The sequence below is a fragment of the Histoplasma capsulatum genome (assembly GCF_000150115.1).
Source record: "Histoplasma capsulatum G186AR genomic scaffold supercont2.12, whole genome shotgun sequence".
In the NCBI taxonomy this organism is placed as follows: domain Eukaryota; kingdom Fungi; phylum Ascomycota; class Eurotiomycetes; order Onygenales; family Ajellomycetaceae; genus Histoplasma; species Histoplasma capsulatum.
Window position 1 is genome coordinate 756,355 of NW_025544812.1, and position 16,152 is coordinate 772,506.

Below are 16,152 nucleotides of genomic sequence, written 5' to 3' on the forward strand. Positions count from 1 at the left end.
CTAACCCTACCTGTACCTATTTTTACACCTTCCATCCCTCGAATCCGGGGGAGAGCAAAAGCCACACTACAATTAGATGATATTGTGATAAGAGGGCTAGGATGAATTTGTGCTATGCGATTTTACGAGCTGACCCTGTCAGGATGAAATAACTAAATATATAATCTATCATTATCCTCGGCTTGAAGATACCAAGAAAAGCGCTGTCATGGTGTAGCTTGCAAACGAAACATACTCCAGGGAAGCAGGTTGCACCACACTTGAGCTGGGTATCGTCGGCATCGGAGGATGAAGCCCCAAAGTCTCATCGTTTCTGGACAGGGCATGGGGATGTGGTTTCAAAATTGGATAGTTAAACATGTTTCGGACCAGAACCGTACATGATTTCAATTCCCGGGTTGCAAAAAAAAAAATAAAAAAATAAAATAAAAAAATAAAAAAAAAAAGCCCAAAACAAAAACAAAAAACAAAAAACTACTCAGCGTTCTCAAATGCTTGGACCACATATGTCATATCTCCCCATCCAATGGTGGTGGATTTTTCGTATTTCTCCGGCTCTTAGCTCTCAAGCTAATCCTTCCTGGGGAAAAGCCCGAACTGTGAGAATTTTTCCATCTAGGGTTTGAAAGGGAAAAAGTTGGTGCATGGGTTGAGAGAAATGGCGACAGACGCGCATAGCTGATTACATAGAGTCATGCATTTTTGATATTTATTTAACCATTGTCCGCATACATAGTGCGTGACGATAGTGGTGTATGATGATGTAGAGTCTGAAGAAATAAAATAAAGCTAGCTATTTTGGGGGGGAAAAACATGAAATTGTATATATGGCAAACGAACAAAAACTTAAGAAGCTAGGAGAATCCTACACTCTGGTTGCTTTCAATCATTCCAAGGCTGACCGAAACTCAGGCTGTGTTGCCTGTCTTTGCTCTCGTAAAAACTCCTGTTTGACGTTTGCGGTGCTGCGGATTGATCGACCCTGCAGGCACATTGGAAAGCTTATTCTGATGAGCGAAGTGGAACGAGAAACGAGAAAGGAAATAACTAGTGACTGCTGCTATTCGTGGTCATAGGTGTTCACATAATGAATGGCGATTCGTACCATGCGATTTATTCATTTAGCTACAAATCTAGACCTGGAGACTCAAAGGGGGGTTGAGTTTGGGATTTTAAAAATGTACGCACAATAAAGGTATATACAGAAGTCGCAAACTTTAGAAAGACTAACCTGAAGGTAAAAAGCACAGACATCTCCCCACATGATATCAAAATAGAAATGAGGCGCAGTTCAGGGTATTAAATTAAGTAGCAAAATTGCAAAAGAAAGGGGAATGAGACGAGTAGGACAGCATTAAAATTGAAAAAGAGAGAGAAAAAACGATAAACAAAAGGACCTTCGTGTCCATCATGAGCGCTAAACATTGCTCACAAATACTAGATAGAAAATGAAATATGTCGCTGAAATGGCCAAAGGCAGTCGATTGGAGGGGGGATTTACACGCTACAGGGCAAGGAAAATACAAAATGAGATAAAGTAGCTTAATAGGAAGAGGAAAAAGTCTGAAAATAGGCACGCGGTAAAATCTTTCAAATTTCAAATTTGAGACACGCAAAAAAAGAAAAAAAAAGTTGATAGCAATCATCCCTCGAACAGCCTGGCGAAGGAAATAGCGTAGGACAAACCAATCGTAAATCGGAAATACATAAGTCGGATGAGAAACCTCATGGAGCAATCCCTTTCGCCGCATTTCTTCGTTTGGCATCTTCCAGCGCTTTCCGATGTCGTTGCTGCTGATCATCCTCGACTCCCGCAGAGTTTGGTCCAAGCGGGGTGTTTGATGGAATTGATAGGAGCCCTTCGGCGATGGATTCGATAGGAGGAGCAGCGGGTGATGACCGGCCCTTCCGAGCATCCTCATTAGATGCGGACATGTTAGACCCTACTCTTCGGGTTATATTTAATGCTTCACGAAGATTAGCCATCAACGCCTCGTGACCCATACGCACGCTATCGAGGCGAGTTTGGAGGTCATCGTGAATTTTCACGTCTTCTTTCCTTTTCTCCTCTTCGAGGCGACGGAAGATATCGGGATCTGCGTTTGAGACGCGCGCTTCTGAGACGGAGACTTCGTAGTCTGCCTCATTTAATGCTCGATCAGCTATGCCAAAACTCTGAAGGATGGATTCAGAATCCGTGCCAAGATATTTGACCAAAGCTAAGGCGGAAGCCATTATCTGTTCTGTGTCTGAGGGTAGACGGCCTAAGATATTGAGGTATTGCGCGGTGACCCTTTTCACCTTGCCGGCGATATCGTCTAGGACACTTTGGTTCTCGCCCAGTCCACGCATGCTCGCATCATCAAACGCATCCATGAGCGTATTCGAACGGCTGTCCTTTTCCTTCGCAGCATTCAGGATGGTGCTCTTTTCCATTGCATCGAAATCCTGATCGAGCTGCTTTAGCGACGAAGTCTCACCGAGGAAAACATAGTATCTACGCTCGGCTTTTTTACGCCGCCGTTCCCGGTCGATGATCGCTTCCGTTTGCTTGGCATATCGAACCTCAAGCTTTTGGAACAGTTCTACGGCGATCTGCATCACATGTGAAAGCTCATACTTTGTCGTTTTTGGCGAGCCAGGTAATAGGTCGCTTGTTGCGGTATCAGCATTGAGCATATCGACAGCTCGATCATATTGAGCTTGGAGTCTAGATATATCATCCTTCAGCCGGTTTTCTATCGGATTAAAAACATTATCGAGGTAGTTTTCAAACTCCTTCCTTTCTTCAGTCAGCTGTCGTTGCGCTTCCGTTTCCCTAAACTCATCCTCCAAGACATTAATGTCCGAATACCCTATCTCCTTATCATTGAAAAGGCCATCGATATGGTGCTCGGATTCCTCTTGCCTCACTCGACGTTGACGGTCTAGCTCGGGCCGCCTAGTGCGCGCCTGTTCATCCCACGCATCGATGGATACTTGGATGAAGTTGAAATCATCCTGGATACCTTCTAGTTCCTTGCGGAGCTCAATGACATCCGGGTTTGCAGCTGGGTTTGGAAGCGTCGGAGGAATTACATCTCGCAGGCTATCAAAGATTGTTCTCGGGTTCCCTGTTACTGATGTCTCCCCTGACAGTTTTGTATGAGGGTCAGAACCTCTATGTCGCCCGCGATAAGCGACACTCTTTTCCCTGATTAGTCCGATGAACGTTTCATCGTGCTCCGCCTTCCCCATGGATGGAGACTCTAGGGAGGCTCCACTAAAAGCGTTGGCAGCTTGGTGAGCGAGTGTTCGGCCACTGGAGACAGATGCTTGCCGCAAAGCAGAATATGCCTGAAACGCCGGCCGATCAAAAGTCAACGGACCTGAGCCCCTTTGGGGCCCTTCAGTGTATCGGAACGGTGTGTAAACCGGCCTTGTAGGTTGACTTAAGAGCGGAGTTAGATTCGGATTCCTAGACACAACCGAGCTAGCTCCAGGGGGAACTGATACTGATCGGGGAAAATTCTGCATGGAAGCCCCGAGAGAAGTTTTGCTAAAACCATCCTTTGAAGTCAGGTTACTCTGTTGAAAGTGAGTTTGTAAGGGTGGAGTTGGGTGAGATGCTGATCTATGAAGACCATCTCCCGCGGGTGTCCCCATTGCCATTCCACGTGCAGACAGCGCGGAAGCAAGTATCGGTCGGCCACCTGGACTGTAGCTTACCACGTCATCTCCCATTTCCAAGGGGGCGCTATCTTTGGAGGTGTTTAATGCTGGTAAAGTTAAAGATTGCCTTCTAGCGGAAAGGTTTCTTGTCGGCTCGCTATTTGAAGTGTTTGCTGTGTCCTCAATACCATAGAGTATTTCGCGCAACTTTGCTTCCTTATTAAGAAAGTGGGTAAAAATTTTAAACCTCTCTTCGTCTGATTCTGCAGCCATTTCTTTTCGGAGCATGGTAACATATCGGCCCAAAGAAGACTTGTACCAAGGATCAAGGTCTTCATACAAGTCAACAACTTTTATTATGGTCTTAGGCGCTGACTGTTCCGCTTTGGGAGTCGTGGATCGTGGACTCTCATGCTTAGGAGTATGAGCACGAGGGGAAGGCGAGGATGGAATGTGAGGTTGCTCAGAGGCATAAGACGACGACGTCGAAGAAGCATCTTTAGGTTGTGTGGCATCAACCGAAGTTGTTTTCGGCGGCACCGGATTGGACCACGCTTGGATTACTCCATCTATTATTGTAGAATCATCGGTCGAAATTACAGATGAAGACAAACTATCAGCTCGGTTGAGTGGTGGAGGCTTATCAGGCGCGATCCTTGGGGGAATATTTGGGCTAACCGGTGGACTGGGAGATGGTTTTCTGGTGGGTTCAGGCACCGCATAGCTCTGCGGGTTCTCCGCGGGCAGGACATGGTCTCGCTCATTCGGTCCATTCAAGGTAGGTGGAGCTGTGGCTGAAGGCAGCTCATAAGTATTGGGCTTCTCTGGAGACACATTCGACTTGAAATTGAAGGTAGCTGTGTCGTCGATTTCGTCATGCCTGGCGGAAAAATGTTCCCAATCAGATGGACAGCCTGAGCCTAATGCTGATGAAGTTGATACAACGGGAGGAGACTGCGGAGTTGCAGGAGCAACTGAGGCCGGTGGTAGGAGCGACCCATAGGGGCTCATGAGATTTGGTGGTGGTGATAAAGCAGTGACAAAGCCCGCGAGCGGAGTGGCCTGATGTTGGCCATATATTCCATTTCCTGTAGAAGCATGTTGACCCACGGTAGGTGGCTCCGAAGTCGCTGGGTCAGGGGGCCGTTGTTGCGTCGGGTCATCATACTGGCGTGTCGGGGCCTGATCGGAATATGGTGGCTGTGATGTCCAGCCCTGTGAGAGTTGTTGCTGCTCTGCTTGGTATGCTGGTGGCAGAGGTGGCGGCGGCGGCGGAATTGGTTGAGTACTATGGGCGTTGGGATCTTGGAACGTTTGCCAGGGTTCTTGCTGCTGGTAGTAAGAATGACGCTCGGATATATTCATCGACAGGGTTTGTGGGTAAAGTTGTTGGTTCGATTGGAGCGGAGGGGTAGACGTGGGTGCTGGAGCGGACCATGGAGTAGCCTGCACTGGTGACTGCGATTGCGATTGCCCATGATCAAACGCACTTGACGGGCGGGGCTAGAGGTTTCTAGGTCAGCTTTTGAGTGGCCAAAAACTTCACTCGAAAACGCTATCAGACATACTGGTAACGGCGGGCCAGGGGACTGATTTCCGTAGAGGCTGGACTGAGGACGATGGTGCGGGAGCTGGTGGTTAAATTTGACGCCCCATGAAGTAGTGTCACCACCAACAGGCGAGAATCCCGAATGGATATTCTGGTCTATCGATGAAGAGGCACCGGCCCCTGGCATCGGACCATATGTTCCCGGATTATAGGAGGATGCGCCCGCTTGCGACACGCGCGGAGGAAGCTGCGGAGGTGGGGCGATGTCCGAGGGCTGCCAGGGCATACCAGGCGCCTGATTTGTGGGAGGCTGCTGCCATTCAGGTTGCGACGTGGCCGGAGGATAGAAGGATGGAATCTGGGGTTGTTGAGAGCCAAACATATCTATACTTGAGGGTTAGCATTGCAAACTCTGGCCGGGTCAATAGAAAGCTTACTGTGTGCTGAGAAAGGAAGGGATCCTTGGATCTATCTGACAGCGGGAACCTTCTGTGGAGTGTAACCATGGATATAGAGCCGTGGTAGCCAGAGTTCTTCTTATTCTCCCAACTTCCCTCGTCCCGGGAAACAGGCCACGGCAACTCTCAGAACTTGAATGCGCTGCGATGGTGAAGACAGAGAGTCAACAGATAGCCAAGGCGGAGGGGGAGCAGCGGTCGTATAACTAACCGGTTAGTGAGTGGAGTTAGTTATATAGCACGGGCGGTGGCCTGCACTGGGTCACTAAGCAAGCAGGTGACCTTGCCAACTGAGCCGAGTCACATTCAACAACCACCAGAGGCGTTGGACCCAGCATCCACACGCTCAAGACAGCCAGCGACTCTTCAACGCAGATGATAGAGCAAAAGACAGCGCCGTCAGCAGCAGAGAATGAGATGCTCACGAAGAGTTTTGCACTCGCTTGGGCGATTGGGCAGCGGGAAAGGAGCTCTGTTGCCAGAAATAGAGCAGACTAACGGAGTAGCTCCAATCCGATGCAACTCGTCCATCGCCGTAACTCTGGTAAATCATGGCGGTGCTCAGCCATTCGCGCGATCTTTGAACTAGCGCAGTGGACCATGCGATGTCTATCTTATTTGGATGCAGGTGAGACAGACGATTCAATTTAACTAACTACGCAGGATTTGATTACACAATTTGCCGACCTGGAAAGTTTTCAAAGGACAAAGGAATGGTGTGTTAAGCCTGGCCCCAAGTCAATGAAGAAAATTGGCTATTTGACAGTTGTATATTAGGTAGGCGGAGTGGATATTTGTGGAAGATATCAAATGCCTACCGCCCTGCGAAAGTTTTCGTTCCCTTGTGATCGGCTATCCAGCCATTTGATCTTCTCAATCTTTAGTTGCCTGCTGCCAGGTTAGCCGACAAGCTAAGCACTTTTAAACGAGGCTTATTCAATTTAAACTCCTGTTTCACCTTTGAACAAAACAAAGTCCTCAAAATAAAGGGACATGATTTGGCGTGACGTTGAGCTCTTGAAACTCCCCAGCGATTTGACCATCTGGTATTGACACAATGATTGTTTGGCATTGATATTCTAAACACTTGACGAAGATAACTCTTCATTGTTTCCTTTTTTTTTATCTGTTGTTGCTACAGATATTTCTTTGTAGCAAGCACTTTATTGCCTCTGATTTTGTTTGTGCTTCCCTCCACTTCATTCAAAGGAAAAGCAGCTCATTCTTCTCGGGGGATCATATCTCTCCTCCCTTGCTGAAAATGTCGCTTCTTTATATTGACAGGATACTGATTTCCTATCTTCCTTCAAATATGGCAGGTTATCCTGGCTTCACTTATCCTACTCTTGTGGCTGTTCCTATAGTTCAGATAAAGCCCTCTGACGGAAACTTCGCGGAGTAAAAACTTTTTTCTGAGCTCATTTTTACTACTTCGCTCAGTGAGGTCATTGTGAAAGCAGAGAATAATCTTGCTTGGCGGGGGTATTACCGATTACCACATTGGTTGCCGGTTACTACCAAGTCCTAGGCGGATCCGCTCCATACACTGGCCATCACAGTCATATTATCACTTTTCCAGATATTCTACAGCCTGGCCAAGAAACCAGCCTGCCCATTGAGGATCTATGACAGCAGACAGCTCCAGGAGAGGGCAGCAGCGAGCAGCCGGGCCATCCGATAATGAGGAGGGTGTTGGCCATGAACTACCCCGTGTCTACTTCCCCGATCGGCCTGACCTATTTAAGGAGGTCGAATGGGGAAGTCTCCCTAGCCAAAAGGACACTCAGAAAGCGTACAAGCTTTGGTCAACTCAGGACTCTTGCCTCGGAGATGAAAATATCAGGCTTCGTAGCTATCCGCGGGCAAAATCCACGGAACACTTAAATAACCCGCGCACTTGCCTTGCACGAAACGTTTACGAGAATATTTTACACTCGGATCTATTTCCCTCCCCTCAACCAGTCAAAGAAAATGCGCAGTATCGATACATTCCTCAGACAGACAGGTATGAGCCTTTGCGATATTGGCAGATATTCCATTCAAACAACCCTAGTCGTGATGCTTCCCCTGAGCCGCCGTCATCGCCTATCTTGATAAATGGTTACAATGTTCTTACCGATCGATTCTGGACCAAGAAGAGGCTCCAAGCGCAACTACGATCTCGAAACTTAGACCCCAATGGCCTTGTTCGAGATTTACGCCAGCGATTGCATGACAGTGAACAGCTTTCCAGAGAAAATCTTTTACCTCGAGAAGATTTGTCACATTGGGGAATCAGTCGCAATAATGATTTTACGATTCGAATTTCTGCCGAAGCGGAACTAAAACCCATAGATATATATACATGGGCTATAATTCTCAGCCCGTACAACCCCACTTACTGGACCAGCCGAGCTTATCTTCATTATGAGAAGGGATATTTTGACCTTGCTATCGGAGATGCATACCGTGCCCAAATGCTTTGTGAAGTTTTGATAAATCCACAATTACGAAACCGACAGCCAGGGTTGTACATTCGAATCTGGGATGCCCTCGAAAAGCATATATTACAGATACCCACCACGAACGCCAACAGAGCAGGTGCAGTCGAGTTATTACGGGGTTCGGACGGGATCAATTGTTTCATTCCAACCGTCTGCACAGCCATACATCACATTATTAGTCTAAGTTTACTCAGTCTGCATTGTTGGTCAGATTACGAAGCTATAGAAAGACCTTTAGCAGAAAGGCCAGTAGAGGAGGATGGGGCTACGCAGGAAATTAGGGAGCGATGGGCCAGAATCAAACCTCTCGTGGAAACTAACCAGCAAGGTCAAAGGAGCAATTCCGATGAGTACTTTTTCGAAACCAACTATGGCCATGTTATACTACGAGACTATCCATATAGCGCCCAGGATGTTGACAGGACGATTGATGTGTTTAAGAAGAGGATAACTGAACATTTCATTGGCAGATCGCAGGTCGTGAACTCCATGCCGAAAATCGCCGTCGACAAAGATACGGAGGGCAACCTTGGCGTTTATGCAGTTACAGATATCGAAGTGGGAGAAATTGTATACGTCGATGAACCGTCCATAAGAGGGCATCTTCATAATTTTATGCCCAATGATCAAGTGGAGCATCGCTGCGAAAATTGCAAAAGGCAAATCGAGGCGGATACGCTAGTATTAGCAGGACAAGCATTGGGAACAAACCAGCAAGTTAGTAGGAAAGATCTCTGTAGCTGCTCTAAACTCTCCTCAACCCCTTTATTTTGGTGTCCTCCACCGAGTGATGAAGATGAGCGTTCATCCTCCTCTCCAACCAGGATGGTCACCCGTTCGCAGACAGCAGCAACGAAGAGGCAGAGAACAGACGCAGAATCTCCAGACTCTGAGCCAGTCGCACCGCCAACTAAGAAGCTCCGATCATGTTTGGAGATAGCCCGTTCTCTCTATCATTACGACGCCTGCGGAAAAGATTGGACTTGGCTGCACGATTCCATGAGACCTCGTAGGTGCTTCCCATATACAAACGAAAGCCATGGAACGCTCCTGAGTTTGCTGCTTCGAGAAGTGTTTGACATTACACTTCATCGTCGAAAGGTTGACAAAAGACCTGCTCTCTTGGCGCACGAAATTGACGAGCTGCTACCCCTATTCGCAGGAAAAGCGAATGATAATTTCCCATTTTCTTTCTCAGCAAATGTTAGAGTACCCTTCGATATCCTGATGAGTCTGGGGGTGAACATTTTCCGGGATCTTACCTTTGACACGTGGGTAATCCAGTCGGTGCTTCGAAAACTTGTCCCTAATGTTATTCCATGGGACGCTCATCGACGGGGACCATTGGATCACCCAGAAGGGCAAACAATCAAACTGGCTCGCAGCAGTATGCACGGCACGACAGGACAACTGGAGCCGACACTCAGAGATCTATATATTTTTCCTGGCATGGCAATGTTCAACCACTTTTGCAACGACGCACACAACGTGATTTGGGATTGGGACTCATCTGTCCCGAATCGCATCATAATCTGGGCGCGAAAAAATATCCCTAAAGACGCAGAGCTCGTTTTGTCATATGCTAGTCGCCAACTATCGCACCAGAATGCCTTTCGCCTGTTCCAATCGAGATGCAATTGCCCGAAATGCATTGAAAATACAAGCAACGACAGCACTCCCTCATATCCTGGTAATTACGACCACCCTAGTCATCCACATACTCCATCAGGCTCGGGTTCAGTCCATAGTGGCGGGGGGAATAATCAGCCGTCTGGTCGGGATTCAGATCGAGGTCGTGCCAGCGCGAGCCCGAGTGTCCAGGACGACCAGGATGATACAGACCGACTGGAAAACCCAATACGCCAGATCAACGTAGATGAGAACTACGATGAATCTACGAGCTCTGGTTCTACAGAGATCCTCAGAGATCCTTAACGAATCTCTGCTCTGCTCGCTAGACGAGCATAACTATGGAATGTACAGGAGAAGGAAGCGGGAGCAGGAGCGGGAACCAGGACGGCAGCTGCTACAGGAGCAATTATAGAACAGTTTATCATAAACGAGTTGTTGCTTTCCAGGTTCCACGCCTTTATTCTTTTTGTGCTATTAGATTCCTCACTACTATTCTTTTCCTTCGTTGCCATCCTTACATAGATTGGGGCCACATATTATGTTCCGTTAGTTTCTTAATGCTTCCTAATTTTGTCAGTAATACGCTCCTTGCTGCATCCCGTTTTGCGTTTTATGAACCTAGTCGACAGAGTCTCCTACTAAGTGGAACAAATTGAAGTCAAGGAGGATAGCCATATATTTTGATTTCCTGCATTGGCTCTTGTGAAGGATAAAGAATTGCTGTTTTATCTCCGATTTTTTTAATGACATGAGAATGCAATTCATTCTCTCCTTCAAATTTATTCATCAAATTTCCCGAACGAAATATCATATTAAAAATGAGATTTTGGATCTCGAAGGGATATAGTTACTGAGATCGGAGTAAATAAACCAACCAATGGTTGCATATTTAAGTTTTACGGCACGCTCGATTGATGCCGACATTTGTAACTGCTCTGATTCATTCAGTGTTCTCTATGCGAGACCATAGCTTGCGGATTCTTTTTTCTTCCCGAACAATATCAATCTTATGTATCTTTTGAGATGGGTTGTATGTCCTGTGCCTATTTTGAAATATATTCATTGCCCCAATAAGAATACCATATATCTCCTGTGCACTGGCTGAGGGTATTAAGAGGCAGTCAAGAGGAAATTCAGGAAGTATTCAGTCCGATGATAAACTCTGTTAATGCTGTTTCTCCTTCAGACTTCAATCGGACGGGCGGAGTGGAACCACACGCAGAGTTCCACATTTTTGATCCAGATCCAGCCCCTTCTCGTGAGGGGAATCACATCATTATCATTATCATTATCATTATTATTATACTCTGTATTATTATTAGTTACTATTGCAGGAGGTGCATCAGCAAACTGTGGGACTAGTGCTGGCTTAACTTCCCCCAACACACTTGCTGGGCAATGGTCCTTGCATCGTGAAGCTTCGAAGGCGGACGGGATATTGCTGCTGACGATAACTACTAGCACGTTAGTTAGTTAACTAGCTGATATGTTCAGTTCCAGGTGATTGCAAAACCTTCAACATGAAAGCATATTCCGTGTGCCATTTCCAAGTTTCCAGATCAGCACTTAGGTTATTCATTATCCAGAGTCGATGGCAAGGAAGACAATATTTTGTCCTTTTCCTTGTTAGCAGCCGGTATGTGGCTACGAATCGTGGTTTGTTCTTAACTATCCGAGCCAGCAGGGGTGAGGTTTCAACTCTTGGGATTCACTTCGTCCCGTATCACCCGCATGTAGTGTTGGTCAAGTGATTCGATGGGCGTTGGTGGTGGATTTGGTCCCTTCAATAGCCTATGCTCATGAGACCAATCTTGCAGTTGGCTTTTCTAGCAACAGGCTAAACTTTTTTGTCAAAATTAGCAGGCTTCTTTCCATGCGCGAAATAGCAACAGCAAATTTCCGCGGCTGATCCATGGAACGACAACTTACAGAATTCTACCATATTTAATTAATATAAGATACTGGAATGCCGCTTTTGAGGTTTGATTGACGAGAAATCCCGACAACAGTTAATGTGCTCACATGTAGATGTTTTGCTGCCGCTTGTGCTATTGCATAATCTCCACGTAGATATTGGAAGTTTCTGCGGACATGCGTTAGAACATCTACTAAAATGATGATGGTCCACAGTTGCCTCCATCGACAATAAACAGTTATTGCAAAGCCCAATCCGGTTCATTGGGTCTTCATCGGTGTGCGCATATCTTTGAACTGCGGTTGATGTGGAAGCGCTTCATAGGCCATTCACAGATCAACTTCCTATCCCCGAGGCAGATTTGTACGGCACCAACCTCTCGCATTTGCGGTCCCTGGCAAGTTACGGTGGCGTGTAATTTGCCGATTGCAATCAAGATGAAATTTTTCCAGGGTTTGACGGCAAAAATAAGCTACGGAGAACGGAGCGCAGCAAAATGGTAAGCCCCGTTGTGCCATTCTGAATCACCGTTTGTCGCAAAATGATCGAATCACAAGCTCAAGGTAACAAATAGGCGTAGTAGTTATATCATTAATTGAAGTACAAAGACACCCGGTGATAGTCGCCACGCAGTGGGGCACGTTGATTCCAACGATTGCCCCGCAGTGCCTGAATCATGGCCAACCTTTGAAATTTGCCCAGTCGCCTAATTGCACCACAAAGGCGACGGGGATTAGCCAAACGGTGGCTAAAGGTTGCGGCTGTGTGGTGAGTTTGGAGGGGGATATATATGATTGTGGCCGCCAGATTTTGGCTTAACGGTGGATAGTGGTTGTTGATTGGGACATCCTGTAAAATTTGACGTATAATTTCTCTTGGGCAATCCACAGAACTTCATGTAGAATCGATGTCAGGCGGTTTAGGAGAACCCCGTCCTTGGATGGCATTGGCTCTCCAGGCGCGGCTATGAAACAGGCTGATGCCGTCCCCTGGACATCTGAGGCTGTGATATCAAAGAGAACAAACGCATTGTCAACGAAAGAGCCTCAGGAGTATGAATTTCCGGAAATCTGGGCGGTAAGGTCTGATATAACAAGGAGTCAAGGTCTTGGTGTGTCGCAGCGCGGCTCTTGCGGCATTCCTCGTGGGCCTATCGTGGCATGAAGGGGCAGTCCTGGGAGGACAAAACAGTCGATCTTCCGGCGCCGAAACATTCAGATGACCAGAATTGGATGTGTCCCGCCGGGTAATCAACGCCGCCACAGTCGGGTGGAGAGAAAGGAAGCCTTCCGGTTCGAACACGATGCTGGGGACTGCTGGATATCAATTTGCGGCACAGCAGTGCTCAGACGAATACCCTGTCTGATCCTTCGCGCGCCAACAAATCGCCACTCAAACGGCTGAGACGCCTTTTTTATCCTTGGTGGACCATGTCCCAGATCAATGGAGGTGGTAGATAGCCATGATTCAGCAATGTTTGTGGAGTGGGATGCAAGCCAACATACGGTGTTTTTTCTCGGGCATGCCATACTGAATTTTGCAAGGCTTGTTAACTACTTACACCCCTCTACAGGAAACAGAGGCAAGCCTGTGCCGCATCCAGTAACTTAGCCGCCCAAGAACGAATAGATTTATCTATCTCCCTCCCGCGAAACAGCCTGATCCAACCTCGTCCGGGTTGAACCCACAGGGGCCAGCAACAAAATAAGGGGCGCCGTTCAGGGCAATTTTGGTGCAGGTCTGTGATAACGGGGATTGGCTCCAGCCTCCAGGTGAGATTGGACTTCCAAGTTACCGATCGGGCATTTAACTAAGTTAGCGATGACTTGGGCGAGATTTCCTGGCTAGTTCTCTCGTTCGCTAACTTAGATAGGGGACGTGCGGCGGGGCTAATCGCCAGACGCGCCGTTGCTTGCTTCACATCCATCCTATCATTATGTGCAGGCAATTGAATCAGACGAGCCGTTGTTCGAATGATCCGCGGGCCGGTTTTGATGCCTTGATTTCTTGCCAGCATCGGTCGGGACAGGCAGAGGGGAATTGCCGATGCCTTCTCATACGCTCGCTATCTGGCTGTGACAGGCAACAAATCCATTTTTCCATGTCAACTAGGTCCCAGCTCGCAGTAGTTAGCTCAGTGGACATGATACTAATCCACACTTGTCCACTCTCGCTGCATTTTGGCGGGAGCTTTAATTGCCCAGGTACCTAGCGACTGCCTTTTCTTTCTCCATGATTTTTCCTGGTTGCTTCATAGCCCCCTGGGGTGCCAGCTGTTCGCTGTGCCGCAGATGGAACATCCTCTGGGTCCTCCAGGCTACAATTCCACTTTACATCATATCCGGAGTACTTTATCTAGCACTTAACGCCGTTGCAGTGGTTGGCTTTCCAATTGGTTGCGCATCTCTACCCCTCCGGCTCTGCCACTGAGCATGGCGGGACCCGGAGACACCAGCCTGGTTTCCTGATTGATATATCTCCCCTGACCGGCCTTGAGCGACCGTTACTTCGATTCTTTTTGATCTACATGCTGGCTAGGGTAGAACTGCACTGTCCATTGATACGCGGCTGTTTGACCGTTCCTCCACGCAACATATCCGCTTCCTTGTTGAGTTGGGAACCGGACGCAATAGCTATTTGTCTATTTGTGAAGCTGTGCGCCTCCTTATACTTTCCTTTTACGGCAAAGCACTTTCAAGCTGGATTTTCGTCTTTTGCGCGGCTTCAGAACAACTACAAAAGGAGCTCCAGAGCAGCATGAGATTCAGTTATTTTTCCCCTTCCTTCTCAAGCTATCTTTCATTAGTATTTGAGTTGTTTTCTAAAGGCGCTTTAGAATTTTCGACTTTCGGCTACTGTGTGATTATACTCCTTAATAGCGACTTCTCCTTCCCTAAGTCGTGTTCCCATGTCGGCTCCAACGAAACAACTGGGGAACCTATCTCTTGGTGGCAGGATGTCAACCACTCGTGGACAAGCAGAGAGACGCGGTGCAGTAGATGACGAGGAAGAAAATTCCGCCAGTAGCTCGTCTGGGGAAGAGGAAGTGGAGGATTCCGCGCCTGGATCAACCAAGTCCCTCGTCACAGGAAATTCGGCCATTTTGTACAACGTTTCCGGGCTTTCAGGAGAAGTAAGAGCTAGGGCACTGTCGGGAATCTTGGGGAAATTTGTTGTCGATAAATGTCGTGCGTCACAAGACGGATATGACTTCCAGGTCCTTGACCATGGGCTGGTTCACTTGGGGAATGGGCCAATGACTTGCTCCTGTTCGGAATATGGGGATGGTCCGAAAGCCTGCCGACATATATTTGTAAGAGGTCGTTATTATGAAAATTGACACTGCTTGAAGGAGCTAACATTCGTTCGCTAGTGGCTCGTCGACCAACTACATAGATTGACCCTTCCCAAAGGGCCAGGCCCAGGAATCTCCCTCTCACGTACTGGTCAATCTCCGAATTTCCCTCCGTTGTACGAGCTTATCGGCGGTCGTATGGAAGATATCTTGCTAAAAGCTCGCTGGGCCTTAGTTGATGATCCAAGCTCCCCTGAATTTTCAGAACAGGAATCTGGTACATCTATGAGTCGCCCCGAAAAAGTGAGGGACATTCTCTCTGCCTTCAGTGAAGCCACGATGCCTGATGACTTCCGCCCTGACCAGGCGGAAACTATCCGCCAGCCGAGAACACCAGAGCAGTGTGTTGTCCAGGGTGACTTTGAAGCAACAATGTTCCGCCTGGCAGTTCACGACGATAATGTCTATCGCAGCCTTCGCAAAGCAATGCCTGCACCTGCGCGCTGTGCTATATTCTTTGACAAAGTCCAAAAAAAGACTCGTGCCTTGCTGGTTGATTTTGACCGCTACTGCCAATATGGGACTCCCCAGCGAGACGGGACTGCGTTGGAAATCCGTGTTGTCGTCGAGCGGCTGCACGAACTTGTCTCTCTGGTCGCAATCAACATTGCCCCTCGCGCGCCCGATAGCCATAGGAATGCACCAGATGCCCTGATCGGGATACTTCGGGATGTCGTCACTTACAACTACAATGCGTTTGATGGCAATGCTTGGGGCCGCATCTCGCCCGCAGGAGAAACAGAGAATGATTGTAACTTATTTGCACAAGTGATCGGCCAGCCAGAAGTTTCAGGTCAATACTTCGTTCTCGATGTTCTGGAAAGCCTGCCGCGAGCGGTCCTTAAGGAATGGGAGCCCCAGCTGGTGACCATAATGAGCAAGATCCCAATGTCCAATCAGTCGATGGTGACATATCTACAGCAATTCCAGGTTTTGCTGAATAGGGAATTTCCAGCCACGGGATTCGGGGTGACCGCATCTGGGCACAAAAGGCCCGCAGGAGGAGCGTCTGGTAGCGGCCGAAAGCGACCTAAATAAGTTCATCTGGTTCCAGCTCCACCTACCATTCGCTTACCAAACGTTATCGATACTCTACACACCCTCGGAGA

At 47.8% G+C, this 16,152-nt stretch overlaps 4 protein-coding genes across 4 annotated transcripts; 3 read left to right on the forward strand and 1 right to left on the reverse strand.

Moving 5' to 3' along the window:
• Nucleotides 1-1,725: 1,725 nt before the first annotated feature.
• Nucleotides 1,726-6,189, reverse strand: HCBG_07585 (uncharacterized protein; the record flags this gene model as incomplete). Its single annotated transcript, XM_045434634.1, has 4 exons — nucleotides 1,726-3,567; nucleotides 3,709-5,154; nucleotides 5,220-5,584; nucleotides 6,084-6,189. 4 exons carry the CDS (start codon nucleotides 6,187-6,189, stop codon nucleotides 1,726-1,728), a joined length of 3,759 nt encoding a protein of 1,252 aa, XP_045284841.1.
• A 781-nt stretch (nucleotides 6,190-6,970) lies between these two features.
• On the forward strand, nucleotides 6,971-10,076 carry HCBG_07586 (SAP domain-containing protein; the record flags this gene model as incomplete). Its single annotated transcript, XM_045434635.1, has 2 exons — nucleotides 6,971-7,056; nucleotides 7,298-10,076. 2 exons carry the CDS (start codon nucleotides 6,971-6,973, stop codon nucleotides 10,074-10,076), a joined length of 2,865 nt encoding a protein of 954 aa, XP_045284842.1.
• Nucleotides 10,077-12,229: 2,153 nt separating this feature from the next.
• HCBG_07587 (uncharacterized protein) lies at nucleotides 12,230-13,502 on the forward strand (the record flags this gene model as incomplete). The annotated part of the gene is made up of 5 exons (XM_045434636.1): nucleotides 12,230-12,251; nucleotides 12,290-12,456; nucleotides 12,664-12,765; nucleotides 13,262-13,290; nucleotides 13,379-13,502. 5 exons carry the CDS (start codon nucleotides 12,230-12,232, stop codon nucleotides 13,500-13,502), a joined length of 444 nt encoding a protein of 147 aa, XP_045284843.1.
• Nucleotides 13,503-14,596: 1,094 nt separating this feature from the next.
• Nucleotides 14,597-16,081, forward strand: HCBG_07588 (uncharacterized protein; the record flags this gene model as incomplete). Its single annotated transcript, XM_045434637.1, has 2 exons — nucleotides 14,597-15,001; nucleotides 15,062-16,081. The coding sequence occupies 2 exons, from the start codon at nucleotides 14,597-14,599 to the stop codon at nucleotides 16,079-16,081; spliced, it is 1,425 nt and encodes a 474-aa protein (XP_045284844.1).
• Nucleotides 16,082-16,152: the final 71 nt, after the last annotated feature.